Source organism: Magallana gigas, chromosome 5 (genome assembly GCF_963853765.1).
Source record: "Magallana gigas chromosome 5, xbMagGiga1.1, whole genome shotgun sequence".
NCBI lineage: Eukaryota > Metazoa > Mollusca > Bivalvia > Ostreida > Ostreidae > Magallana > Magallana gigas.
In genome coordinates this window covers 8,690,388-8,711,796 of record NC_088857.1, presented here as the reverse complement: position 1 = coordinate 8,711,796, position 21,409 = coordinate 8,690,388, and the positions used below count along the sequence as shown (strand labels likewise).

The 21,409-nt window shown below is 34.0% G+C and overlaps 1 protein-coding gene and 1 long non-coding RNA gene across 3 annotated transcripts; both read left to right on the top strand.

The window, feature by feature from the left end:
• Nucleotides 1–870: 870 nt before the first annotated feature.
• LOC105335380 (uncharacterized) lies at nucleotides 871–8,435 on the top strand. The gene is made up of 4 exons (XM_066085091.1): nucleotides 871–1,243; nucleotides 2,762–4,483; nucleotides 5,175–6,162; nucleotides 7,700–8,435. Coding segments are annotated over exons 2-4 (2,679 nt in total). The 5' UTR covers nucleotides 871–1,243; nucleotides 2,762–2,793; the 3' UTR covers nucleotides 7,701–8,435.
• A 1,525-nt stretch (nucleotides 8,436–9,960) lies between these two features.
• On the top strand, nucleotides 9,961–15,805 carry LOC136275557 (uncharacterized). 2 transcript variants are annotated; one of them, XR_010714137.1, is made up of 4 exons: nucleotides 9,961–10,063; nucleotides 11,759–13,486; nucleotides 13,741–14,733; nucleotides 15,256–15,805. It is a non-coding gene; the product is annotated as an uncharacterized lncRNA (long non-coding RNA). The 2 variants fall into 2 exon arrangements; XR_010714136.1 differs by having other exon boundaries at nucleotides 13,741–15,805.
• Nucleotides 15,806–21,409: the final 5,604 nt, after the last annotated feature.

The window sequence follows — 21,409 nt, the reverse complement described above, 5'->3', positions numbered from 1 at the left end:
GTATTGAGCAGCAACGTTTACTTCAAATATTGTAATATTGTAGTCGTTACAATGAATTTAATGTCAACTTGAAGCTGAATGTTAAAATACGTGACGAAGTGCATATTTTAAATGCTATGTCTAAATATCAATAAAAAAGATTTGTAGTCTTACTAAACCGGTATCAGGATATTTTTTCCTCTCTTTGTTTTATGTTTCTTTTCTTTTTTCCTTCCTATTGACATCCTTTTTATACTCACCTTGTTGTAGAGAAAAAACTAACAAAAAAGGCTGTGGCTGCTACATATTACCATTCAATCTTATTGAATAAAATTTGTTTAGAAAAGAATAAGAAACTTAGTATAACAATCTGCATGGTAAAGAGAGGACACAATATTTGATAGATATAAAAAGACCTTAATCATTTTATCTACAGAAATATAAAATGTACGGTAATGTAAGAGATATAACCTAAAACGTAAAAATATCACAGGACGCGAACTTTTCATTATATCTTAATTATCTGTCGAGTGATGAACTCCTTTAATCTATCGATCAGAATGTCTGTCTGTGTATGTCCTTCGGTCTGTTTTTAACGCTAAACAAAAATAGTACAGGTACATGTTATAGTAAAAAAAATATAAATGTTTAGCAATTATAGGAAAATGAAAATGTGTTTTCAGTAAAAGAAGTGCATTCAATTTACAATTTTGTATCATTAGAGGGTGCAACTGCAACGCTTAAAAATAAAAAGGTTGTATCAATAGATTTTGAGTGTAGATATTTGCTTGTTTCATTAAGCGTTAAGACTGCAGCGCTTTTGTGACGCCTAAAAGGATAATGTTGTATCATTAAGCGACAATATATCATTAACCGTAGATGTCAACTGTTAATATAATAATTGATAGCATAAGGCGTTGCAATTGCAATGCTAAATAATTTTTAAATAATAAAGCGGCGTGTGTATCATTAACGGTTATTAACATGTACCACCCCTACCACGATACACGAATGAATGAAAAAGAAGACTGTGCTAATAAAATCAATAACGTATGGCATGTAAAACTCGAAAGTATGTGAAAAAGTATTTAAGACAAATAAGAATAGTGCCGAAAAACCCTGGTGCCAAGACGCACTGCTACCGTTGATAGAAAGCGTCATAGTGACTATGGTGAAAACAATCAACAATTCAAATTTTTAAAGCGAAAGTTCAGCGTAACAATGTCAATCTATATGAAGGATATATGCTCATTCGAAGATAAAGGTAAATTCATAAAACAATATGTGTTGAACTATATGTTCTAACTCACATTTGAGTACAAAATAATCGAAACGATATAGTCTCGACTTTCTTTTATTTTATCTTACTTGAATATAGAAGTAGCAATGTATACTATTGTTATTATTGTTTTAAAAATATTTGCAGATGTATAAATACAAGGTTTTTAAAATTATCATTATATCTGGATTTTTAGTTCTTTCAATTTAGAGAGAAAGAGAGAGACAGAGACAGACAGAGACAGACAAACAGACGGACGGACAGACAGACGGACAGAGAAGAGACGAGAGAGAGAGAGACTAAAAGAGAAAAGCCACTATAATATAACATAAAAACTAATTGAGCAGTGGTATTGAGTTCGTGTGGTAACGATTGACACATTTAAATTTTAATTGAATGAAAAGACGAAAAAAGAAATCTCGGAAGAAAATGTAATGTATTAATTCCAATTGTGTTTTAACATGATTTAAAATATCATCATTTCCAAAACTACTGTAATAAATCGTCCCTAGTCTTTACGAAAGCAATTTACTCTAACGATCGATGGTCACAATAGTGCACCCCACCTTAAAACTGCAAACAATATGATGTTAACATTATAAATGGTTGTTCACACTTTGCGTAAGAAATTTGATATCTCGAGGCACTACACACAAATTTTGCAAACAGACAATAGAAATCCTTCGTGTCGTGTTCTTCAATGTATGTAGATGGTTCTATCAGCCAAGTAAAATGTTATATAAACTACTATCGCTACACTGGGATAATTATACATATAAATGCACATCAACACTACATTTATTGGTCAAGAAGAAGGAGTCGTTTTTAAAACTCGTACATATGCACTCCAACACAGCATGCTGATATTAGTACACTTAATTCAACAAAGTTTGCAGATTTTCTCCAAAACAGCAGGTGGAATAATAAGTATTCCAAATGAAACTAAATTTCATCCCCGGATGCTAATGGAATATCACGTGAATGAATAAATTGGAAAATTATAAAGTGTGGGTCTGGGTAAGCTAGTGTTTAGGTTCTCGATTTCTCAGTTTAGGACCCATTTAATTCCTTTTATTCTCTACTTGCACTGTAAGGTATTGTACTAGAGTGATTCTACCTTTGCTTGCAAATTCATTATATAAATCGATATGAATTTATAATTAAAATAAGTTTAACAAGCGGGTAAGGCTTTAAATCTTTAAAAAAATATTGACTTATGCACAAGGCATCTTTTTGGTTGATTAATTTTTTTTATCATTCCTCATGAAGTATGAACATTCTTGAGTGGAGCAATATCCCTTTAAATATGTGGGATTGAATAAAATTTAACATTCAATACATTTGAAAAAAATGCACATTTTTTTGTCATAATCTTTTCTTATTTTCATCACACAGGTTGTTTTATTGGTCTACCTGGAAGAAGGAGTCGTTTATAAAACTCGAAAAAAAACTTGAAAAAATTAACATTTTTTGTCATTATGTTTTCTTATTTTCATCCCACAGGTTGCCTAATTACGACATAGACTCTCCACATTATGAATTTATCAAGCACCCTATATACCGTACGTCAGTGTTCTGAGTGTCCAGGTGACGTAGAGTACCATTGTGAATCATGTCCATGTGATCTTTGCCTCCAGTGTAAAGAGAAGCATGTAATAGATCTCAAGACAATAGACCATCAGTTGGTGATATACCCTGAACAATTTAATTGCATTCCAACGAACGAATTGTGTACAAGACATCCCAGTAACCTATATAGCATGTATTGTGAACCTTGTGAAGTTCCTTTCTGCTATCTGTGTTCAGAGCATAGTACACACCGGTGGATGGAACTTCAAAGAGCTTATAAAAGAAAGCAACAACAGCACAGAAGAACCATTCAAACCATCAGAAGTGAGGCTCTCTTTTACAGACCTGTTCTCCTGGCAGGAATCAAAGCTGATATCAAGACCTATCAAATGGAGTTTTCTCTCAATCAGTCATCGATATTAACAAAGACCCAGAAACTAAAGAATCGCATTAATAAAAGCTTTAAAAATGTTGCTTTAAAACACAGATGTTTAAAACAGAAGTTAGAAGCCTACAGGTATATTTCCAGCCACCAGATATTTGAACAGATGTATCAACAGTCAGCATTCATTCCGCTACAGTTCATTTTATCTACAAAGGCAATCCGCATCTCCTATATACATCTTACTCTCCACACCATCAAGCTTTTCATGTCTGGGTCACTCGACAAGGAAGGTGTGACTAAGATATTGAATGCAATCAAAATCAAAGAGAGGGGAAAGCGACGCATAAGAAATGATCAGTTGCTGACCCTAATGTCTGCTCCTGAGGTACATAAATCTCTCTCAGTGACAAGTGTTAATGGTTGTGATCACATCTCTTGTGTAACATCTGACTTGGTTTGGATCAAACGTTTGGACAAGCTCATCTTAACAAACACAGCAGGTGACAATCTACATTGTAGGGATGATATATGCATTAATTTACAATGTGGTGCACATACAGTGAACAGTGAGAGTGAAATGATTTACATAGATAATGATTATAACGTCAACAAACTATCAAAAAATATGAAAACTATTACCACCTTTATAAAATCAACCGACTCAATGGTTGGTCGTCCTCGGTGTCTGTACTGGTCCCCGGCCAGTGGCGATCTACTTGTCGGTGTGTCAATTCAGTATGAACTGACTGAAATGCCGGAAATAGAACCATATAATTTTATATCAAAAATATGCACAGTTAAAAGATACAATCAGACCGGACAACTAACTCAAACCATAGATGAAGATATCATAGGGAATCCAGACCTCTATGAGATTTATAACCATCCAAATTATATAACAGAAAATAACAATGGGGACATTGTAGTTTCTTACTTTGACCCTGAACACAGCACTGTACTGGTGAGAGATCGTGGAGGAAAATATCGTTTCTTTTATACAGGCCCTCCATCAGGATCTGGACGATTAGATCCGCGTGGAGTATGTATTGACGCGCTGTCACATATTCTGGTCTGTGATGGTATAACTAATACAGTACAGATGTTAGACTGTGACGGTCAGTTCCTGTCATATCTTCTGATAAGACCACCAGCGATATTCTCACCACGGAGCCTGAGTTATGATGTCAACACCCACCGTCTCTGGGTTGGATCCGAGAGAAACAACAAAGTGTGTGTCTTTAGATACATAACCCGAGAGGACACTCTGGCGGGTAAGTCTGATTAATTAAGTGTACTAAATTGGGTGCATTTCATGATTAAAATGCTTTTTTGTTATTTTACTATAAAGGTTTCTGACATGTTGATATGGATGTTAATGTTCCTTTGGGTATCATTGGGGTTTAATATGACATCATTAGGTTTCATTTGGGTACCATTTTAGTTCTGTGGGTTATGATTCGAAGGCACCGATGTGGTTCTACTATTTGCAAAAAAACTGGATATATATCATTATAAAATGCCGCGCACAAAAATTTAACAAATCTTCTTCAAAACAAATATGCATGTACAATATTCCTTCAGCATAGTTCCAAATAGTTTACCATTCAAGTTGAAATTTTTATGTAAAAAAGATATCTTTTATTAAAATTTGGTGCTTTTACTTCCCTGATTTTTTTTTCATTTTATCGCAAACATTAATTGCTTTTCAACATTAAAAGTCGATCTCTCTTGATATATAGAGTTTATTGGGATTACATATTTATATAATGGTAAGTATTTATATAAAAAAGAAAAACATGTGGTTTCTATTCAAGATGCAAAGATAACCTTCCGTGATTTTTTATTCTTCAGTAGTTTTACTTTGGAATAAAATATATTGTTTATCTACTTATTCTATCTATCTATCTATCTATCTATCTATCTATCTATCTATCTATCTATCTATCTATCTATCTATCTTAGACCAAGATAAACGCCCTGATGTGATGGATTCAATAGGTGAAATCCCAGCCATTAAGACACAAGGAAATGTGTGTCTACTGAAACTGGTGTATCCCTTTGAGTTACTTGAAAAAATGATTTTGCCTGATGATCTTTATCGTTGTACTCACATTTCCCTTTTGACTACAAGCCGGGCCTGGGTCGGTGACAGGTCAAACAATCTTTACTTAATGAGCATTACAGGTAAAATTCTATATCGCATAATCAATTTGCTTTATGGAAGCTCAGGATCACATACGGTTAACGGCGAGTGTGAACTTATTTACATAGACACGGACTATAACATCAGTAAACTAACAAAAGATATGAGAACATGCTCTGTATTCATTAAGAAAATAAAAGACTCTATATGGGAACCACGGTGCGTGTTCTGCTCCCCGTCCACTGGGGATCTACTGGTAGGTATGTATACTAACGATCTAGACATAGGCAAGGTAACCCGGTACAACCAGAGTGGACAATTGACACAAACCATACAACATGACAGCACAGGACTGGAACTATATTACAAACCAAGCTTTATAACAGAGAACAGCAATGGGGATGTCGTGGTGTCAGACTATGACTCCGAATCATCATTCGATAACTCCGAGTCTGGTGCTGTAGTCGTGACAGATCGTTGTGGAAAGTATCGTTTCTCGTATACAGGACATACAGGAATACGACCAAGAGGAATCTGTACCGACGCGCTATCAAACATTCTGGTGTGTGACGACAGAACCCGAGGACTACATATTTTAAACAGTGACGGTCAGTTTCTGTCCAGTCATCTGCCACCATCATCTCATTTTCAACTATACAGCGTTTGTTACGATGCCGATACCTACTGTCTTTGGGTTTGCATCGACAGTGAGATTTTTGTCTATAAGTATATATCGCTGCAGGACTCACAAAGAGGTGGTGAAGGTTCGGAGGAAAAGTCACTGAAGAAAAAAACAAAGGAAAAGTGGTATGAAACTCTTTAATCTTAATTAAATGAAAACAGTTTTTCGATGTCGACAACGGTTTTACTAAAACCTTTCATTTCAATTAAAAAAAATATTCATACAATGACGGTAAAGACCACCTGAGAGAGAGAGAGAGAGAGAGAGAGAGAGAGAGAGAGAGAGAGAGAGAGAGAGAGAGAGAGAGAGAGAGAGAGAGAGACACTAAACAAAATTGTTTTTGATCATTTAAACCAGCAATCATGAAAGCTTTAGAATTGCAGTATTATAACAATGCACATGCACACGCGTCAGTACCCTATAGAAATACTCACAGAAACCACCAATGAAATCATTGTAACACCAAGATAAAGAAAATGTGTCATTAAGAAGGCTAGGCGGCCAGCAAAGTAGCAACCAGATTTTAGCTAATCTATAGATTATATATTTGTCCTATCTTTAAAGGATGACTGCACTTAGCACCGGGTTTCGGGTCCTTTTCGGTGGCTTCTGTTGCGTTTATTTCTTAACCTAATATCACTTTTTTAATTTTTTTTAGTCAATTTCCAACATCAATTAAGATTTTAGACTGTGATACAATAACCTCATTCTATGTTTTTCTCCTATCAACTTTCGAAAAAAGGAACATTTTCGCATATATGCCCTTGATCAAACATAAGATTGATATAAATAAGCATGAGAGGTGGTGCTGACATAATCAGAATTTTGGTACTAAAAGTATACGCATGAATACCAATGCTATGTATACAATTTATGTGATCCCTCTTTCACCATATCTATTCTATATGGTACGAGTATAATATTTACTCTAGTTTCAACAATTAGACCATGCCCATGCTAGTACAGAAGACTTTAAATCAATGCTTGACAACTTAACGTGTTCGGAAACATTATCCTAGTTAGCACATGACATGCTTCCTTATACATCACGCGATAGCATTTTGCATTCACAAAGTTATCTGAGGTAAGAAATCACGTGATGAATTTTAATATTCAACATGCATCAGCCCTTGTTACAACAGGGAAAGCGAAAGTAAGAAGAAGCAGTTTTTCTCATTTAAATCATGAACGCATATTTGTCTATTTTTCTACCCGCCTTTGATATAACTTAGATAATGCAAATATACAACTACTGTTAAACGGAGAACAATAGACAAACATGCGCTGACTTTGTAGGAAGTAAGTATAAAAGTAGGCCTCCTCATTTATCGTATGAAGATTGAAGAAATCGTGATGCCCCCTGCCTATGAAAACAAATTCGTATTTGGTAACAATATACTTTTATTGAACGCAACTACGTAAAGTTGCAGTTCAGATGTTGACCATCTCTGCAATTGAAAAAAAAATCCTTTTAAAGGGTTATTTTCTCGCAAACATCGCATGTCCTTAATTAAGTGCAGTCATCCTTTGGTCCTTTTCTATATCTAATTTAGCGCTCCTTTTTTAAAGGAGATTATTGTAGTCTCAAAATGGCCACGGTCATTTTGAATATAGTACACTTTTCACTTATATATGTTGTAATATATTGACAATTTTTTGTAGATGCTGATTTAAACTGTTCTACATGGAGTGGCTGATCCAACGTGGAATCAGTTCAACAAATGTGAAAGTTTAAATTATGAATGTAAATTCAGTATATGTTTTCATAATTTACTTTTTTAATTAAAATTTATCTGTGTTACATGCGTTTACATAATTATGCAGTGCGTGATTGATTTATATGTTTGTTTACCGGTATAATGCATTTACTGTTCAGTCGAGAATGCTAGCCTGTAACTTTAATAAACAAAATTCATTTCTTTTCTCTCCTCTCATTCATTTCCATGCAAACGACCGTTTTGGAGGAAAAAAAGTAGTTGAACAATGTATTGAATAAATGTAAAGAAAGTGTATTTTTGTAACAAATATTCTTTAATCTAATTAAAGACGAAAAGATAAGAATTTTTTCGTAATATTTAGATCTACTCGACTAGTACTAAAAACTTTATAGTATTATATAAATCCAACGATACAGCTTTCTAAAGTCAACCTTCATTCTGGTCAACGAGAGTTTAACCAATGTAGAATGTTAGATATTTGTTGTCTTTATTATTTATTGTTGCTATGAATTTATATGTCATCTCAACACATTACAGTATACAGGGTTATTTTTGCTCGGGCGTATTTTTTTTTACATTTGCAAACAGTTTTGCTCTTAATTTTGCCCGCCGCCAACAATGAGGGAAATAGGATTGAAAAAAATCTGGTCCAAATAGTTTCCGGTATATGGTAACTAGTACTCAACAACGTTAATTGCAATCAGTTTTCTCTTGTTTTATTACAATGTAATTAACACCTAATTGTGACTCACGGAAAATGAAAGATGAAATGAAAGATGTTCACACTCATCAGATACATTTTGTCCAGTTCTTATGTTAGAGAAACGATTGACATTAATGCTTGGGATATCAAAGGTTGTCCTTTGTACAAGTGATGGTTGACAAAACAAAGTTTATGAAATATAAAATGTAAATCAAAACAACCAAAACAATATATAGTTACAGAATCTGGTTTCGTCAGATATAAAACGCCACTTCTAAACAAGGATAGTACTTACTTAAACACAATTAAACCATTTTTGTTACGTAATCCTTTGTTCCTTAATTTTTACTTTGATACAAGATATGATTCTTCTTAATTTAAAAACAATCCAATAAGTTACCTTTAGGTGCCTGTTAGAAAACTGTCCATTCTTTAAAAAATGAACAAAGACAGGTAAAACTGTTAACTTATTAGATGACTATAGGTAAGTTGAATACAGAAGAGATCACATTTGAAAAAACCCAGATTTAATGTTTAACACCTTAAGAATGGGGTACTAGCACGACACAGCCAAGAAACACTTAAAACTAGTCAAGATTACCCTGTATAATATATATCTACTCCATTTTTCAGAATCAATTTTTTCCAAGGCATTCAACACATTTTAACAGGTACTGATCAGCAACGTTTACGTCAACTATTGTTTTATGGTAGTCCTTATTATGTACTTAATATCAATGTTAAAGTACTGAGACAGTACACTATTGCATCAACAAAACGCTACGTCTAAATATCATTGAAAAAGATAAGTAGTCTTACTAAACCAGTATCAGCATTTTTTTCTTTCTTTAATTAATGTTTGTTTTCTTTTTCCCATTTATATCCTTTATATACTTTGATTGTATTTACTCAACATGTTAAGTTTGACCTTGCTGTAGAGAGAAAACTAAAAAAAAAGGCTATGGCTGCTGCATTTTACATTCAAGCTTTTTGAATAAAATTTGTTTAGAAAAGAATAAGAAATTTAACAATCTGCAGGGTAACGAGAGGACGCAATATTTGATTAATATAAAAAGACGGTCATCCTTTTATCTGCAGAAAAATAACATGTACGGCAATGTGAGAGATATAACCTCAAAAGTAAAAATATCATAGAGTGCTAAATTTTAATTATATCCGAATTATCTGTGTCCGTCGGTGTGTTGATAAGGCTGAACAAAAATCAGAGATTAGCCGTTGACGATGTCAACTGCTGATACAATAATTCATAGCATTAGGCGTTGCATCACTCACGGTTATTAACATGTATTAACAAACATGTACTTTTCCAACCACGATACACGAATAAATAAAAAAGAAGACTATATTAAGAAATTAAATAACGTATGATATGTAAAACTCTAAAGTATGCCAAAAAGTATTAAGACGAAAAGGAATAGTGCCGAAAAATCCTGGCGACAAGACGCACTGCTACCGTTGATAGAAAGTGTCACAGTGACCATGGTGACAACAATCAACAATTCGAATTTTTAAAGTGAAAGTTCAGACAACCAATGTACAAATATGTTTTTTAAAGGATATAGGCCTATGATCATTTGAAAAAAGGTAACAATTCACAAAACCGTGTATGTTGTACTAGATATGCTACATTTGTATATGTACCTTACCTTTGTGTACAATATAATCGAAATGATAGTCTAGAATTTCCTCTAGCTTATCTTACTTCAATATAAACGTAGCAAAGTACATTATTGTGGTTACTGCTTCCAAATATATTTTCCTATAGATTAATATGTTTTACGGTGCTACCGTTCTGGCGAGCGCAGCAAGAATTACACATACCTTGCATCATTGTCAACCTAGTGTTATTTAGGTATCAACGAATGTCAAAAAATGTTTGAGAGAGTACTGCTGTACAAAAAGTATGCCAAAGGTACTAATTTTGAAATTAATGGTTATCATCGGATACATACAGCGCAACCAGAGAGAGAGAGAGAGAGAGAGAGAGAGAGAGAGAGAAAGAGAGAGAGATAGAAAGAGAGAGAGAGAGAGTGAGACCGGTCCCTGTATGAGGTTGTGTAATTTAATTCCCACTTTCAAATTTAATGGTCTGACTGTAAGCAATATATACATCATTTTTTTAACTGTTTTTTTTTTTCATTTTATTCCTTATTATTTAGTTCAAAATGTCCTATTGTTTATTTCCTTCCTACTGATATACTTATCTGCCCACTGTACATGCATGCACAATTAGCTTAAAAATGGATCGATATGACAGTAAAGTGTGGTTCTTGCTAGTATATATTTATATAATCTCTATATAAAATAAATAAAAACAAATCATATGTCAATGAGGCAGGTATCGCAGTCTATACTGATATAGCTTGTACACCCATTACAGATGTTTGATCCACCTCTAAATTAATCGCGGGAATTATAGCGCGAGAGCACTGTGACGTCATCTTGGAGCTCGCTAAGAACCAGTGTGCGCGGGAAAAAGAACGAGCTAAACCTACAGTTCATCAAACAAAAATCTTTGTCTACGTCCCATAATGCTCTCTAATGTTTTCACCCGTGGTGCTATGCCAAAAATGGCCGACTTTCAACTCGTAATTTACGGTGTTTTAAAGTTTGAAGACACGTTTAGAGTACTGCATATGCTTTGGCGAGACTCAAGAGATTTGTTAGTTCCTTCCATACCTTCGTATTGAGTCGAGATGCGTAAACAAAGTCAAACAAAGTTATGGATGACGTCACAGTGCACTTGTGCTATTTTTCCTGCGATAAATTTAGAGGTGGGCCAAACATCTGTAATGCGTGTACTAGCTATTTCAGTATAGACTGCGATACATGTACCTGTCTCATTGACATATGATTTGTTTGCTCGCTAAGAAAACTTCAATCCCCAGATGCTGATACGAATAACACTAAAATGAAAAAATCGGAAAATTATAAAGTGTGGGTCTGGGTCAGCTAGTGTATGGGTCCTTCTATTCCCTACTTGCACTTGAATGTATTGTAGTAAAGTGTGTCTTCTTCTGCTTGCAGACTTATAAACGACATGAATGTCTAGTTAAACAAATTTTAACAAGCCCATAAGAGATGAAATCCTTTAAGAAAATATTGATTTAGCACCTTTTTGGTTGTTTAATTTTACGACCTTTCCTCATGAAGTATGGAAATTCTTGAGTAGAGCAATATATAAATATGTTGTATTGAATTCAATTTAACATTCAATATGTTTCACACAAATGGACATTTCTGTGTTAAAGTGTTTTCTTTTTTTTTCATCACGCGCAGGTAATCTGATTACGACCTAGACTCTCCACATCATGAATTTATCGAGCTCCCCATATATCGTACGTCAGTGTTCTGGGTGTCCAGGGGACGCAGAGTACTATTGTGAATCTTGTCCATCTGATCTGTGCCGCCAATGTAAAGAGAAGCATATAACAGATCTCAAGACAATAGACCATCAGTTGGTGATATACCCTGAACAATTTAATTGCATTCCAACGAACGAATTGTGTATAAGACATCCCAGCTACGTATATAGCATGTATTGTGAACCTTGTGAAGTTCCTTTCTGCTATCTGTGTTCAGAGCATAGAACACACCGGTGGATGGATCTTCAAAGAGCTTATAAAACAAAGCAGCAACAGCACAGAAGAATCATTCAAACAATCAGAAGTGAGGCTCTCTTTTACAGACCTGTTTTCCTGGCAGGAATCAAAGCTGATATCAAGACCTATCAAATGGAGTTTTCTTTCAATCATTCATCGATATTAACAAAGACCCAGAAACTAAAAAATCGCATTGATAAAAGCTTAAAGAATGTTGATTTCAAACACAGATGTTTAAAACAGAGGTTAGAAGCGTATAGGTGTATTTCCAGCCACCAGAGATTTGAACAGATGTATCAACAGTCAGCATTCATTCCTCTACAGTTCATTTTATCCACAAAGGGAATCCGCCTCTCCAATATACATCCTACACTCCACACCATCGAGCTTTTAATGTCTGGGTCACTCGACAAGAAAGGTGTGACTGAGATATTGAATGCAATCAAAATCAAAGAGAGAGGAAAGCGACGCATAAGAAATGATCAGTTGCTGACCCTGATGTCCGCTCCTGAGGTACATAAATCTCTCACATTGACAAGTGTTAATAGTTGTGATCACATTTCTTGTGTTACATCATACTTGGTTTGGATCAAACGTAGGAAGAAGCTTATCTTAACAAATACAGCAGGCAAAAATCTACATTGTAGGGATGATCTATGTATTAATTTACAATGTGGAGCACATACAGTGAACAGTGAGAGTGAAATGATTTACATAGATAAAGATAATAACGTTAACAAACTATCAAAAAACATGGAAACAATTACCACATTTATAAAATCAACCGCCTCAGTGTTTGGACCACGGTGTCTGTACTGGTCCCCGGTCAGTGGCGATCTACTTGTCGGCGTGTCACTTAAGGATACTGATGACGAATGGATGGAACTTTTTGGAATGGGTGCTTTATATATACCAGCAACAGACATAGTTGAAAGATACAACCAGACCGGACAACTAATTCAAACCATTGAATGCGACAACACAGATGACCCATACCTGATTTTTAACTACAAGTATCCTAATTATATAACAGAAAATAACAATGGGGATATTGTGGTTTCCTACAGTACCGAAAGTTTTGATTACGGTTCTGTATTGGTGAGCGATCGTGGAGGAAAACATCGTTTCTATTACAAAGGACCTCCATCAGGATCAAGAATAGATTCGCGTGGAGTCTGTACTGACGCGCTGTCACATATTCTGGTCTGTGATGGCAGAACTAATACAGTACAGATGTTAGACTGTGACGGTCAGTTCCTGTCACATCTTCTGATAAGACCATCAGGGATATTCTTACCACATAGCCTGAGTTATGATGTCAACACCCACCGTCTATGGGTTGGATCCGAAAGAAATAACAAAGTGTGTGTTTTTAGATACATAACCCGAAAGGACACTCTGGCAGGTAAGTCTGATTAATTACATGTACTCAAGTGGGTGGTTTATTTTTCAGGATTAAAATGCTTTTTTGTTATTTTGCTATAAAGTTATCTGAATTTTCTGACATGTTGATATGGATGTTAATTAATGTTCCTTTGGGTATCATTGGGGTGTAATATGATATCCTTAGGTTTCATTTGGGTATCACTTTGGTTCTGTGGGTTATCAAGGTACCAATGTGGTTCTACTATTTTTTTTTATTTTTTTATTTTTTTTTAGACCAAAATAAACGTCCTGATGTGATGGATTGAATAGTTGAAATCCCAGCCATTAAGACACAAGGAGATGTGTGCCTTCTGAAACTGGTGTATCCCTTTGAGTTACTTGAAAAAATGATTATGCCTGATAATATATTTTGTTCCCACATTTCCCTTTTGACTACAAGCCGGGCCTGGGTCAGTGACAGGTCAGACAATCTTAACTTTATAAGCATAACAGGTAAAATTTTATATCGCAGAAACAATTTGCTTTATGGAAGCTCAGGATCTCATACGGTTAACGGCGAGTGTGAACTTATTTATATAGACACGGACTATAACATCAATAAACTAACAAAAGATATGAAAACATGCTCTGTATTCATTGAGAAATTAAAAGACTCTATATGGGAACCACAGTGTGTGTTCTGCTCTCCGTCCACTGGGGATCTACTGGTGGGGATGTGTACTAACGATCTAGACATAGGCAAGGTAACCCGGTACAACCAGAGCGGAAAATTGACACAAACCATACAACATGACATCACAGGACTAGAACTATATTACAAACCAAGCTTTATAACAGAGAACAGCAATGGGGATGTCGTGGTGGCAGACTATGACATTGATTCATCATTCTATGACTCCGAGTCTGGTGCTGTAGTCGTGACAGAGCGTTGTGGAAAGTATCGTTTCTCGTATACAGGACATCCACCAGGATCAGGAATACAGCCAAGAGGAATCTGTACCGACGCGCTATCAAACATTCTGGTGTGTGACGACAGAACCCGAGAAGTACATATTCTAAACAGTGACGGTCAGTTTCTGTCCAGTCATCAGCCACCATCATCTCATGTTTACCTAAGCAGCGTTTGTTACGATGCCGATACCTACTGTCTTTGGGTTTGCTTCGACAGGAAGATTTTTGTCTATAAATATATATCGCTGCAGGACTCACACACAGGTGGTGAAGGTTCAGAGGAAAAGTCACTGAAGAAAGAACATAAAATAAGTGGTATGAAACTCTTTAATCTTCATTTAATGAAAACAGTTTGTTGATGTTGACAACAAATAGTTTTAATTATAACTCTCATTCCAATTATAACATTTTAAATATAATGACCGTAAAGACCGCGAGAGAGAGAGAAAGAGAGAGAGAGAAAGAGAGAGAGAGAGAGAGTAAAGAAACTTTCAACCTATTTTGATCGTTCAAACCAGCAATCATGAAAGCTTTAGCATTGCAGTATTACTACAATGGACATCGCCAATGAAATCATGGTATTACCAAGGTAAAGTAAAATTTGTCATAAAGGAGGCTAGGCGGTCAGCAACGTAGCCACCAGATTTAGCTAACGTATAGAATTTGTCTTAGCTTTCAGTTTGGTTCTTTTCTATATCTTTATTTAGAGCTCTATTTTTATTAAAGGAGATCAATATAGTCTATTTTGAATATAATATATAAAATGGATAAATATTGATACAAATGGTAACATTTTTCACTAACATATGTTGTAATATTTTGACAATTTATTTGTAGATGCTGATTTAAACTGTGTCTGGTCCCACGTGGAATCAGTTCAAGAAGTGTGAAAGTTTAAAATATGGATGTAAAATCAGTATATGTTTTTCATAATTTACTTTTTTACTTTAAATTTATCTGTGTAACATATGTGTTTACATTATTATACAATGTGTGATTGGTCTAAATGTTTGTTTACCGGTATAATGCATTTACTGTTCAGTCAAGAATGCTAGCAGTATCAGATTTTATGACAAACTTGATTTTTTTTCTTTCCTCTCTTTCATTTTCATGCAAGCGACCATTTTGAAGGGAAAAAAGAGTAGCTGAACATGATATTGAATAAATGTAAAGAAAGTATATTTTTGTTACAAATATTCTTTAATATATATCGAATTCAAGACGACAAGATAAGAATTTTCTCGTAATATTTAGATCTACTCAACTAGTACTTAAACCTTAATAGTATGATATAAATCCAACGATACATCTTACTAAATTCAACCTTCACTCTGGTCAACGAGAGTTAACCATTATACACTGAATGTTTGATATGTTTGGTATTTGTTTTCTGAGAAATAAATATATATTTTTGATTGTTGTAATGAATTTATATGATCTTAACACATTAAAGGGTTATTTTCACCATGTCTTTTTTCAGACTTGCAAACAGTGTCGCCCTGTCTTGAATTCACCAAGACACCGGTAAAACTAGATATTTTTACCTAATTGATATACTTGTTTAATTTTTTCAATTCGCCGTGTCTTAAATTCGCCCGCAAACAATGAGGGCAATAGCAACGAAAAATATCTTGTCCGAAATATCAAACATTTCCCTGTATACGGTTGTGTTCAACTATGTAAATTGCAAAAACAAATTCGGGAAACCAATTGGTGAAGATAAATACACTGTATGGCCCAGTCTAAGCCAGAACTGTGGAAGCACATCACACTGAAACTTTTAAAACTTATCGATAGTATAAATGTATACATGTATAATCCTTATCAAACAAAACCAGAGTTATAATTATATGATACTTCATACAAAGCAGTAAATTCTATATTCAAGAAATAAGGTGAAATTTACGACGCATTTCTTGCAGTAAAAATTATTCTTGTTTTACTACAATGTAATTTATACGCAATTGTGACCAAAGCAAAACTTGCAAAACATTCTAAAAATATGTTTTTTAAAACATCAGTTGGGGTAGTAAATGCAAACTTGTTTGTTATTTCGTTAAAATAATCTTTGAATTATACAATTTTATAGCAAAATAGCGATTCATCTTTAAATTACTAGTTGAAAACAATATATACATGTATATGTGATTATTTGATTTCTTACCTACGGTGGCTTCAAAGGGGCTTTGAAAAAAATTAGATGTAACACACAATTTACATATTTATCTATACAACTACATCTGCTTCAGAGAAAATACATAAACAGTTTGCACAGTACATGTCGATTTCAGTAGGTACATGTAAAATAGACCATATGAAGCTGTAAAATATATACTGTTCATGCACTTGCTGAATGTAGTGTAATCGTTTGATTTATTAACTGCCAAATCAGATTGTTTTCTTTTAAATTTGTAACAAGGTAGCGAATAAGTCAATATTTTTCTCCATTCCTTAAATCCCTTTCAGTTACTGCGAAGCAATTTACGATAAAAATGTAAAAGAAAAAAAAAACCAGCCTGAGGATGAAAATTCAAAATGTACTTTTCATTGGACACGTCATTGCCCCCCAATTACTCCTTTATCAAAGACCAGTAAAGAGATCAAAACGAGTCAAGCTTATGGAAATCATCAACCAATGAAAGCCCCTGCTCTTTGCAATACTTTACTGGTATTTACCCTACATAGTCACAGCATTAAGATGGTATATGCAAGAGTTACTTCTAAATTGTGACATACTTTTTATTGAAATAAACAATAAAACCAAGTTTAATTTTACAAATGTTTCATTATTAAAACAGTTACATATACCTAACAAAGTGGCGCAATGGGTTACAGCATTAACTACAAATCTGCAAATTATTAGTTCGAACCCCGCTGGTGTTTTTGTTTTACCTTTTTGGGAGTTGATTTTAATCAACTCTCCTATGCAGTTACACAGACAAACCGAAAGTGAAACAGTGTTTGGACCTCAGCACAAATCAATACCACTGACAACACTTAGTTCTTGAAAATAATTGAGAAATTCGATATAATGTATGCTAAAGCATTGTTTTTCACGGAAACTTATTTATAAATACCTTGATAATAGACAGATTTTAAATGGTACGAAAAATTTAATTTTTTTTTTGTAGTCGTATGTATTCCTACGCCAGAGTTCAAAATAGTCACGTTCAACTCAACGCTCGGCTGTCTCCGTAAATCCCTGTCGGAGATTTACGGTGTCAGCCGAGCGTTTGGTTGAACGAGACTAGAGTTCAATATTGCTTGGATCCATACAATTTTTTGAGAAATATTTCTATCACTGATACACAGTTTGATTCAATTAATTTCATCTTTAAATATTATTTAACATGATTCATATGGGGGTTTCTCGACATTCTTGTCGAATAAAAAGTCCAAAAATTCATATTATAAAAATGTGCGTAATTCAAATTAGAAACTACATGTACCTGTCATGCAAAATAACATATCATTGATTTTAAAATAAATAAACATCGACAAAATCAACTCCCGTCAGTTCTTCAGTAATTTGATAAAATATTATTAACACAAACTTTTGGTTAACTATTTAATTATAACTAGACTTTGACCCGTGCGTGCACGGGTTGACTTGACAATGCATACGATATCGGACATTTACGAAATAGATACATCAACACACCGTATTGTTGACATTCACATAACCGAGCTTTAAGCCTACAATAAAACTATTAATTTCACACTCTCTGCTTCGTTAAAATAATCTAACTGTGTCTCTGGACAGGCCTTCACCACAGTTAAAATGCCACCCATATACCGGTAATGTGGCAACAAAATTGTAGAATTGTTCCGAAACGATTTTGGAAAAAATTAATTAAGCTACATTGAAAACAACAATCAAATTATTCTTTTTCATCTAAAAATTTAATTCATATTTATTTAATGAAGAATTCAACACTTTTTCACCAACGTTTTTTTCCTCGCTTCAAATTTACACATAATGTTGTCATGAACCCTCGGGATTTGCACTGAGTAAGAGTTATCTCCCGTATTTTCTTTGCTGAACAGAACAGTAGTTGATATTCTGAACCGTGATAAGTTCAAGCAAAGTGCAATGGATCTAAGTGTTAATAGAGTATATGTACCGTGTTAATGAAGAGATCTGTATATATTGGGTGTACTCATACTCAGACTGAATTAAACAAGATAATTTTGTAAAAAAAAAAAAACCCAGAAGATTAGATACGTGTAACTTAATATCTCTGTTCTGTTTATGTCTCAGTGAAATTTTTTTACTACTTAGTGGATTCGATCCAGCGACCACAAAATCAAAAAGACATCCGCGTTACCACTAGGCCACGCATCTAACATTTTCACAGATGCATTTTCAATAGATATGGCTATATACATGATTGTATTAGAAAAGACAATAATTGAAATATTTGTCTAATTTTCAGTACTAAGACCACGTTATACCAAAACTAATTCAATGTAAACCTGTTCTACAATACCTGTAGAACAGATAATTTTAATCGGATGTCTTTGGTTTAGAGTGGTTAAAATAGTCAAATATCCAACTTTTTTATCGTATACTAACTACTTTCCTATATATCCCTAACAAAACCTGAATATTTTAATGATGTCGTGTAAAATAATTAAGACTCTTAGAGCATGGTGATTGTGTAATTTGCGTTTTTTAAAAATATATTTAAACTAAATATTGTATAATATTGAAAATGTTTGATGCTTGCAAAAGGCTATATTTGAGGGCAAGTCGTATATTAAGTGCGCTATACCTCTTTTCAATGAAAATTTACACGTATTTGTATTATCGTTTCTGAGGTTATCAATGCAAATTGAATATTGTGAAAACATAATTAAAGATCCTCCTGTGATTTAGCGTGAATGTAATGCGCATGCGCAAGATTGTAAAATCCCAAAAATCAAGACGACGTCCGGATTTTTTAAAGGAATTTTCGTTATTTATTAATTAGCGAATCTTGAAAAAAAAAGTAAAAACAAATTGGTAATCTTCAAGTACCAATAATGTTTAAAATATATAAAACAAAAGACAGTACTTTCCGATTTCTCGGTATTAAAGCCCAAAAATTCGAGTCTATTATTTTGATATAGTAGTATAGATAGGAAAATTCTAAACCGCTTAAAGTACTAGTATTGTAATTGTATTGTAATGCTATGCACAGTAAAATTGACGGTTGACCCATACTATGTCTAACCAATGTAATAAACGATCACTATCATTTGAATTTAACCAGGTCTGTGAATTATTTTACCTTATTTACACTAGTACACAGTACTGATATTAAAACAATAAATGATGCCAATGTGATAAGAGAGATTACCTTTATGGCCCTTGCTCTGCACAATATTTTACTTGTATTTATCCTACAAAGCACTGATACAAAACACGTTGAGCTAATGTGGTGCAAGAGGCCCTGCTATGTGCAGTATGTAACTGGTAATGTTGAAACAACTTGTTGGTATGTTTTTAATAATGAGGGAAGATGTTCAACTCTACAAAGTACTAATATCAAAACAACAACTTATACCAATGGAGTGCGGGATAATCAACCTGCTCCGTGACTTCCTCAACGGAGATTGGACTTAATGAGGGAGTGTTAGAAATAGATCTTCGAGTCGACATCTCGAACTCACTCAGTCAAACTCGCTTGTTTCCGGCACTGTTCCTGACAACTCGAGATACTTGAATGGTGGTTTGAACTTCTGTAGGACCTTGAAATATAATTTTACATTTAGAAGTTCTAACAAAAGAGTCTTTTTTTTAGACACTGACATATTTTTTTGGTATATTTTTTATCTCCCTAAATAACATGCAAAATGCCGGTTAATTTTTCCCTACACTTTGATAGCTGTTGTATTTTCTGATTTTAATTGTTATGAACTATCACAAAATCAGTGTAAATATCAGTGACATTGCTTGTGAGTTGATATTGCAATTTGATAACCCAAATATAATAGTCATGTGAAATTTCTGTGTTCCTTTTTAGCTTGAGGTTTTTCGGTCAACATTTGTCCGTTGTCTGTCGTTGGCAAACATGTCGTTTTCATTGTCGTCGTTGTACACTTTTCACATTTTCTTCTTCTTCTTCTTCTTCTTCTTCTTCTTCTTCAAAAGCACAGAGCCAATTTCAAACAAGTTTGGCACAAAGCATTATTGGGTAAAAGGGATTCAGGTTTGTTCAAATGATAGGGTCATGTCCTCTTTGAAGGGGTGATAATTTTAAAATATTGAAAATTTTTAAGAATTTTTCTTAAATCTTTACACAATTTATTTGGCCGAAAAAGATGAAACTTGTGTGGAAGACTTCTTGGGTAGTGTAGATTCAAGATGTTCAAATCATGATCCCCGGAGGAAGGTTGGGCCACAACTGAGTGTCATATTTTATATAGTAATATCATCGAAAAATCTGTGTTGTGTATTTCTTAATGCAATGTACCACATGAATCACCAGAGAGAGAGAGAGAGAGAGAGAGAGAGAGAGAGAGAGAGAGAGAGAGAGAGAGAGAGAGAGAGAAAATGTTGGATTATTGAAAGTATTAGGAGGGAATACATATCATCATGATGATACTGGTATATGTATATATATGTGCATGATGCGAGTTAATACCTATGGAATATTCCGGCGGTTGAAAATCACTTATGTTTGACGTTAAAATGTTTCAAATGAATGTTTTAATAAATAAAATTTGCATTCTAAACTCAATGAAATAAGTGATGTGTTTATGATATCTTTCGGGGTTTCCTAATGACCCTCAGTCCCTCCGTCCGTCTGTCTGTCTGGTTTACATTCTTGAAGCAGAACTCGTACAAATACAGTAAAAGTACACGTATCAGTGAAAAAAATATATAACATCTTTAAGGTAAGAAAAATGTGTTATTTAGTTCAATTTTACAATTTTGTATTCTTAAGACTAATAGGCTGCTACTGCAACGCTTAAATTAAAAAAACGTTTTTATCATTAGCGGTTG